General features: G+C 35.3%; 2 protein-coding genes across 2 annotated transcripts; both read right to left on the bottom strand.

Annotated features, from left to right (window-relative positions):
* Positions 1 to 204: 204 nt before the first annotated feature.
* On the bottom strand, positions 205 to 1131 carry LOC115967094. Its single transcript, XM_031086177.1, has one exon. It carries the CDS (start codon positions 1129 to 1131, stop codon positions 205 to 207), a length of 927 nt encoding a protein of 308 aa, XP_030942037.1.
* A 1720-nt stretch (positions 1132 to 2851) lies between these two features.
* Positions 2852 to 3576, bottom strand: LOC115967093. Its single transcript, XM_031086176.1, has 2 exons — positions 3433 to 3576; positions 2852 to 3334 (listed from the first exon to the last, which is right to left on the bottom strand). The coding sequence occupies exons 1-2, from the start codon at positions 3574 to 3576 to the stop codon at positions 2852 to 2854; spliced, it is 627 nt and encodes a 208-aa protein (XP_030942036.1).
* Between the last annotated feature and the right edge of the window lie 4893 nt (positions 3577 to 8469).

The following is an 8469-nucleotide window of genomic DNA, read 5'->3' as shown; positions in this document are numbered from 1 at the left end:
TTGCCACTTCTTTGATGACAAATAGTACTTAAATTTAACACAACAAAACAATTGGCTAATACTAAACTTAACATAACAAAACAACATAGCCAATGAGTTTTAATGATAGCTTCATAAAAACAAAATAAAACAAATAAACCAAATCAAAAGTTTTAATGGCAACTCCATAAAGAAAATGAGACAAATAAACAAAACCAACAGTTTTCATGACTCTCCTTGTAATTGCCATAAATGCTCAACGAGATTCATTTGGAGTTGAGAATGAACTTCTCGATCCCTAATGCATTGATGAACTTGAGTGAATTCCGTAAATTCATTTGTTGGCTCACGTGACATTGATGTACATGAAATCTCATCAATTTGTTCATAATCTAAGTCCACTGCTTCAGCTTCATCTCGCTCATCTTCAATGATCATGTTATGAAGAATTATGCACGCTTTCATAATGTCTTGTAGTGTTTCATGATAAAAAAACCGTGCAGGTCCACGTACAATAGCAAATCGTGCTTGAAGCACTCCAAATGCACGCTCTACATCCTTCCTATATGCCTCCTGAGCTTTTGCAAATAATTTTCTTTTTGCTCCTAGTGGCCTTGGGATTGTCTTCGCAAATGTTGACCATTGTGGATATATGCCATCGGCAAGATAGTATCCCATTGTGTAATCATCACCATTAATTGAGTAATTAACTGCAGGAGCACGTCCTTGTGCAAGTTCAGAAAATACATGAGACCGCTCCAACACGTTAATATCATTGTTTGATCCAGGTAACCCAAAAAATGAGTGCCATATCCAAAGATCATATGAAGCCACTGCTTCCAAAATAATACTTGGCTCACGAATATGACCACAATACATCCCTTTCCATGCAGTTGGACAATTTTTCCATTTCCAATGCATGCAATCAATACTTCCCAACATGCTTGGAAATCCACGATTTTGGCCATGAGCTAACAATCTAGCGATGTCTTCATTGTTGGGTGACCTCAAGTATTCCTCTGAAAAAGTAGCAACCACTACTGCAACAAATTTTTTCAAACTAGTTATTGCAGTGGTTTCTGCTATTCTCACATATTCATCCATAAAATCAGCCGCTACTCCATAAGCAAGCATCCTAAGTGCAGCGGTCATCTTTTGAAGGGGAGATAGACCAAGCTTTTTGGCAGCATTTCTTTTTTGGGTAAAGTAAGGTTCATAAGCTTCTACCCTAGATAAGATTCGAAGAAAAAGAGAACGTCTCATTCGAAATCTCCTTCAAAATAAGTTGGGAGGATATACAGGTTCTTCGGCAAAGTAGTCATCATAAAGCCTTCTATGGCCTGCCAAATGATTACGTTCGATATACCGACGATGCTTACGTTGTGGTGTCGAACCCGTGAGAAGTTTTATAATTATCTCATCTTCATCTGAGTCATCATCAAGCAATTTACGAAAAAAAGAACGACCCATGGAGATAAACTATAAGAAAACATTAGAAAGCAATTATCAATATAGATGCCATATATTTTGTAGGAATGTAAACAAAACAAGTCAATATTAAAAATTAAGGAATATTCATTTAAATTTATTTCGAACATAAGTTGATCACAATCCACACACATGTTAGTTGCAATTTTCAATTCTAATCCTCTGCCACTGTGGGTAGAACCCTATGATCCTTGCCTTATTTTATCAGTCATGAACATACTAAACAATTTTTGTTTGATCTCGTTCTAGTTTTCAAAGTTGTTCTAGGGATATGATTCATAATCAATGGCCATTAGAACAACTACCAGAAACACACTCTCCAATCCCTCAAACTAACATAATTTATTATTAAAATGTACATATTTCTGCTCTAACATACAATCCAAAATATCACTAGAGAGGTAATACTAATAAGAGGTAGCTCTCCAGAGCTCCAATCATAAATAAACAAACATCAAGTCTAGACATTATCACACAAAGAACAACATATCTAGATAGAATTATGTATAAGAACAAGCTTTGATACAAAAACCGATGTAGCACCACTTCAACAAGAGAAGAAAATAAAACAAACTCAAGAATCAACACCTAGGCTTGCTTGGAGTCAACACCAAGTAAGAGAGAACAAAACCTGTGAATTGTCACCTAGAATTAACTGAAATCAGCATTTAGAAGAAAATTCCAATAGAGAGAATCATTACTAAAGTTAGCAAACAGTAAGACAATACGGAACTCCAGGTTCTTTAAATCAAGTCCTAGATTTTTTTTTTTTTTTTAATAGGTTTAAATAGAGTACAGACTTATTATCTTAGTAAGGAAAGAAAACAGTTCTAACTCTACTAACCTAGGAGCAAAAGGAATTTAATCCCTAAACCAAGTAGGACAAGAATATAAGGTTTAACTAATTACAAATAGTACTGCCAAATAAATTCTAGACATTAGCTTAGATTTTTTTCCATTTATACAGTTAAAATATAATATACATTTTTCTTTCTTATATATCAAAAATCAAAATGTCATAATATTGACGGTATTGACATCATCCTCATTGCCTGTACAACTTACCATAAGTTGATCAAAAAACCATAAACTAATAATAATAAGTCAATAACAGAAATTCCATGGCAAATACTCAAACCATAACAAAATAGAAAATACATAACATTTTATATAAGCTAAAATGTTAGGATTACTTACATAACAGTGGCCTTCTAGAATCTACAACAAAATTACATAATAAAAGAGTTAAGACCTTTTGGTAAGATTACAAAATACACATCAAGGACTAAAGTCAGCTACAATCAAAAAATGCCACAAAATACATATCACGGCCTAGAATTAGTTACTACCAAAATAAGGTTGGAACAAGATATCACCAACATCATCAACCCAACGAATGACTTGATCTTTGTTTTGCAAGGATTTCCTTTTTGAGTCCATCATAAAAAGCTTTTTGGTCTTCATTCATACCACTTGTGTCTAGCATCATAATTCTTTCATTCTCTTTCAACTCTTGCAAGCGAACCTTTTCCGCTTTGATACGTATTCTCTCTTTTTCGGCTACACAACCTTCTTCAAGAACTTTCATTTTCTTTTTCAAATATTCCGTTGCAATATCTTTCCCATCATCTTTTCTTTTTCGATTAGCCTTTTCAGCTTTTCTACCTATTGGCCTCTCCAAATCCATAATGCCATCAACCTCCACTCCTTGATCTATTAAATCTGGAGTTTGAGGCATTTCTTTTCTTGAATTTCCCCTAGGCATAGTAGATGCCCACTTAGGATAATCCTTCAAGATTAGCCAACAATGTTCAAATTGAAAAACGGAACCGTGAATTTCTTTAAACAATTCCTTTGCTTTCTCAATCTAAAAAAAATTAAATAAATATAACATAATTAGTTTCTTTAAACAATTCATTTGTGTTGTAAACCTAAAAAAATTAAAGACCATTGCAAAATTTATACCTTGTCATGAGCCGTGGTTCCACTCTCATTCTTTGCTTCAATCTTAGCTAAGGACCCAACAAATTTAACTGTTTCCCTATTAATTGTTCCCCATCGGGTTGTTAGGGATGCAACACTACGTGTAGAATCAGTCTTGTGGTCCATAAAGTATTTGGCAACTTTACCATAAAATGTGGTTTTATGTTGCTCATTACCATACACAGGATCAACACTGGTATTGAGCCATGCTGCTACAAGCAGCTTATCTTCCTCAACACTGAAGTTGACACCACGTGCTTGTTTTTTCTTAGAAGTGGCAACTTCATCATTCACTGGAGAATCTTCGACTAATAGGGGACTACTTTCAGATACATCGAAAATTTCATCCTCAAGATTAATATTCCCCCGTACGAGATCAATGAATGATGAATAATTCCTTGAGTCCATGCTCTAAATAGATATGGAGACTGCTTGTTCTGGTTTGTTAATTACAACAAAATATATCATTACTAAACTTTGTCAATGTATCATGTCAGTTCAACCATCCATTCCTATGTCATTGTCAAGAAAGTAATTGGAACTAGAACTACTTTCTTCACTTGATATATATTTAACAGTTCTTACATCATATGAAACAATAAAACCACGTATTAAAGAAGCCCGAAGGGTTTCCTTCAAATGGTGAAGCTTGGGCCATTTTTGTTAAATAATACATTTTCAAAAATTATTTTCTAAAATAGCAATGTTGTAAATTTATTTTGCAAAATAGACTTGTTGTGAAGGAGAATAGTTTCTGCATGCAAGTCCAAGCATACTCATCTTTAAGAAAGACCAGTTTCACTGTTTTAAAGGAAACTTGTATTAAGGAAAGACAAGTTCTGCATCACATTAGCCATGTCAACATAAAAGAAGTAGAACTCATTTGATTTTGCTTGTAATTTGATTTTGTTCTTTGCATGCCTAAAGAATTCATTTCTGTACATCCTTCATATTTTCATGGTTTTAGGGATTATATGGTAAATTACTTCATTTCTGCTGTGTTTTAACGCATGCTAAGTTGCTAAAATTTTAGACAAGGTAAATCAAACAGGCAAAGCCTCAACAACAACAAAAATGATGGTGAAATTGATGATAATGGGGATTAGGAATTTCATATAGCAAACAAATTCATATAAACAATTTCATATATCATTACTAAACTTTAGGCAGAACAAATTCATAACACACCAAACAACACATATGAACAGAATATAGAGAGAATCAAAACTAGACATTGAAATACCGAGAGAATCACAGAGAAGACGGATGAAATACCTGTACGGTGAGCTATTCCTGTCGTGTTTCTCGTGCACAGATTTCACCAGGGCCTCTTTCACGAAACCGGAAGTCCACTCACAAAGTTCTTGCACCAAGAATTGATTCAAAGAGCAGATCGACAACCAGACCCACAATCAGAAATCGCAGCCAAAACGGAGACAAAAACAACCAGAGGACGCCGATAGAGCAGAGAGGATGCGAACCAAAAGGGGGAAAAAAAAAACCAGACCCACAACCCAAAGGCCTACGCCGACGCTGATGATAATGGTGGAGGAGTCGTTGGAATCAAGCTCTGTTTTGGCTCCGTTTTGGCTCCGTTGGAATCAACCTAACGATTTGGCTCCGTTTCGCTTTTGAGTCGTTTTTCATCAAGCTCCAGCTGGACTGAAAGTTCCTTTGAGATCAATGAGCTGCTGGAATCTTCGGCGGAAGCACAAACATCCCTTTCAGATTTACGAGCAATCACAACGAAAACGGAGACTCAGAACCAGATCGATGCCGGTAGAACAGAGGACAGAGCGAACCAAAAGGGGAAAAAAAACTGGATTTATGTGGTTAGATCAGTGATGGTAGAAACGAAACTGATGGTGAGCTGAAGGAGATGGAGCAATGGGGAAGAGGGAAGAAGAAAAAGAATGGGAGAGTGGAGATGGAGATGGAGGCGGTGGGCTGAAGGAGAAATGAAAGGAAATGAGGGTTGAGTGAGAAATAAAAAATAATAAACCAATATACCACAGCCGGTCCGTACACTGGTATATTTGTGATTTTACTGTAGCAAGTTGGAAAAATTTTAACATATACCACATCTGATAAATGGGCATAAATTGGGTTTGATGTGGGATATGTGCCAAATATTTAGCATTTGACACATATCCCACATCTACTGTGGGTGCTCTTAAGTCGTTTTGATTTGCAACCTCCAAAAGACCTGAAAATAGGTGTAAAGTACTACACTTTTGTTGCATTTTCAGCTCAATTTTTCTTACTTCCCTGACAACAAATTTGACTTGAGGTACGGTGTGCTTTTATTTTATTTTATTTTTTGTTGAAAGGTAGATTTCATCGAAATAAACAAAAAACCAACAAGAAGTCAGCTCAATTTTTCTTACTTCCCTTTCCTGACAACAAATTTGATTGAGGTTGAGGTAGCTTGTGCCCTTTTTTTTTATTTTTTTATTTTTTTAAAATTTATTTATTTATTATTATTTTTTTTATGATGAAAGGTATATTTCATTGAAACAAACAAAAAACCAATAACAAAGCAACAACAGCCAAAAGCAAAGCCAGCAAAACAACCAACAACTGGACACAAAAAACTAGCCGGCATGCTAGAACACAAGCTAAGAAACCTAGCTAGGAGATAAAAGGGCAAAAATGGGGAATTAACCCTGATTTTCAAACATTATAATTAGTAGATCACGTTTTCAAATTATATTTTTTACTAGCATCTCGAGACTAAGAGGCTCAATTTTGGACTATAAATCGAGCCTTTGAGGGTCGGTTTTCAAGTTCTGATGGGGTTTGCGTTGGCACTTTTTCTACTTGGCGTCTACCAGTAAATCGAATCTCTAAGACTCGATTTACATCTGCAACATTTATAGTACAAATATTTTCAAGTGTCTGGAGACCCAAACCCAGTTCTTTTCCCACTCTCCTTTCTCAAACTTCCAAAGTCCTAAAAAACCCAAGAACAAAATTCAAAATAAAAACTGATCAAATCGGAAACCCAAACCCAAAAATCAAAAAATACACTCTGAAAATCAAACTGACCCATCGGAAACCCAAACCCAAAAATCAAAAAATACACTCTAAAAATCAAACTGACTTAGGCCAGCGCGGCCTGGTTCGGCGAGCTCGGACCACGAGTGGCGCTGGGCGAGGTTGTTGCGGACCGATTCGGTTATGTTGCTGATTGGTGGTGGTGGCGATGGTGTTTAAGATTGGGAGAATTGGGGGAGATGTGGTGGAGGACATGGTTGTTGACTTTGTGTTTGTTTGTTGGACCTGAGAATTTGGGAATTGGAAAACAGAGAAAGATAAAACATATAAATCGAGTCTTAGAGACTCGATTTTCAGGTGGTCGCCACGTGGAAAAAATGCCACATTAAACGTGATCAACCCATGAAAATCAAGTCTTTGAGACTCGATTTATAGGCCCTAAATTGAGCCTCTTAGACTCAAGATGCTAGTAAAAAAAATAGTTTGAAAACGTGGCCTACTAATTATAATGTTTGAAAACCAGGATTAATTTCCCATTTTGGCCAGATAAAACATTCAAAAGTAACCACATTTAAGATAGAGGGAGGAAGCTCCTCAGGTGCAAGTAAACCTAGCCTAGAGTTGGACTTTTCCCACTTTGCTAACAACGAGACTTGAACAAAGTATATCTCCAAACTAGTTTGGAGAGAAACCCTTCAAACTTCTTATGTATTTTTATATTGAGTGTAAATTTGAAAATTTGACTGTTAGATTGCATGTTTTTATTATATCATTTATGCTTGCAAAATTGCAAAAAGATCAAAGATCAATTGCTATGTTATCAACCAATATTAAAATTTCAAGTTTTGTAATCTAATATTGTGTATAAAAAATAAGTTTTATAGATCGAATAATAAATAACATCCGATTTGAACAAAATTTGATATACATGTTAAGAATATAAGGAACATGAAATTCATCAATTAGATTTTCAAAATTCACACCTAAGGCATTAGTGTCCTTGACTATCGAATCTTAATCCTAGTTTTTTAGCATCAGTTCTATTGCCCAACGTCTCTATATCATCTTTAGCATCACTTGTTTATGGAGAGTAGGTCACATCTGCTCCCACCCAAGCAAAAACACAATGTCCCAAATGATTTTGTTTGTTCGTTTAGACTCCTTAAACAGATTGTTTAACCTAATATATTAACCAAGTAATTACTTAGATTAATTTTCAGATCTAGGTTAAACACAAATAAATCATGTAATGCAAAAATGCAGAAAAGTAAATAACACCACGATATGATGACCTAGGAAAACCAATGAAACTAACCATTTCAAGGTAAAAATCTGGGGAGGATTTAACCTAACTATCCTCAAGGTAAAGTAAATCCATTATAAGAGAATTGAAATTTTTACAATCAGATTTAACCCTCAATCTATTAATACCTCATGTAGTAACTTACTGATACGATCACGAGTAAGCTTCGAATTCACGAACTTCTTCTCTTCTTGGATTTACACCAACACAAGCTGCCTTACTTGTGACTTTGAGATCCCACTCAAAGGTTTCGGATCACTTTCAATAATGATCTTGATGGATCAACTATGTTCTACCAATGCTAGATTGTAGTTTTGGCTCATAGATTCTAGTTAAAAGGTACAAAACCTCTCAGATCTCACAAAGAGTAACACACAAGTCTTCCAAAAGTCTCACTTTAATCCACCATTTGCAATCATCCTCCATTTCAATGCTTAATCCTTCCTTCCACATCATCATAATTCCACCCGCTTTTTCCTTTTGTTGCTATGTCTTCTCTTCTCTCAAAACCTAACCTTTTTTTTTTCACAACAACCATTTTCTCTTCGTCAATTTTTGTTTTTGATAAGAAGACCAAATCAGGTTGATTCTCTCTTATTAAAACCTTGAGAACTCTCACTATTGAAGCATTCCCAATGCCCCAACAGTTCCAAACTAAAGCGCTCATGGCGAGGATTGGACTTAACAACCCCTTTATCTAAGCTAAAGAAAGGACAATC

This window comes from Quercus lobata, chromosome 11 (genome assembly GCF_001633185.2).
Source record: "Quercus lobata isolate SW786 chromosome 11, ValleyOak3.0 Primary Assembly, whole genome shotgun sequence".
Classification (NCBI taxonomy): domain Eukaryota; kingdom Viridiplantae; phylum Streptophyta; class Magnoliopsida; order Fagales; family Fagaceae; genus Quercus; species Quercus lobata.
The sequence above is the reverse complement of the archived record's forward strand: the minus strand, read 5'-3'. Positions and strand labels throughout refer to the sequence as shown.

Excerpts from the sequence above, each read along its gene's own strand:
- LOC115967094 (XM_031086177.1), bottom strand. The coding sequence starts at position 1,131 with ATGACCGCTGCACTTAGGATGCTTGCTTATGGAGTAGCGGCTGATTTT.
- LOC115967093 (XM_031086176.1), bottom strand. The coding sequence starts at position 3,576 with ATGGACCACAAGACTGATTCTACACGTAGTGTTGCATCCCTAACAACC. Across the intron at positions 3,335-3,432 it reads GAACCACGGCTCATGACAAG|ATTGAGAAAGCAAAGGAATT; the intron begins GTATAAATTTTG and ends AATTTTTTTTAG.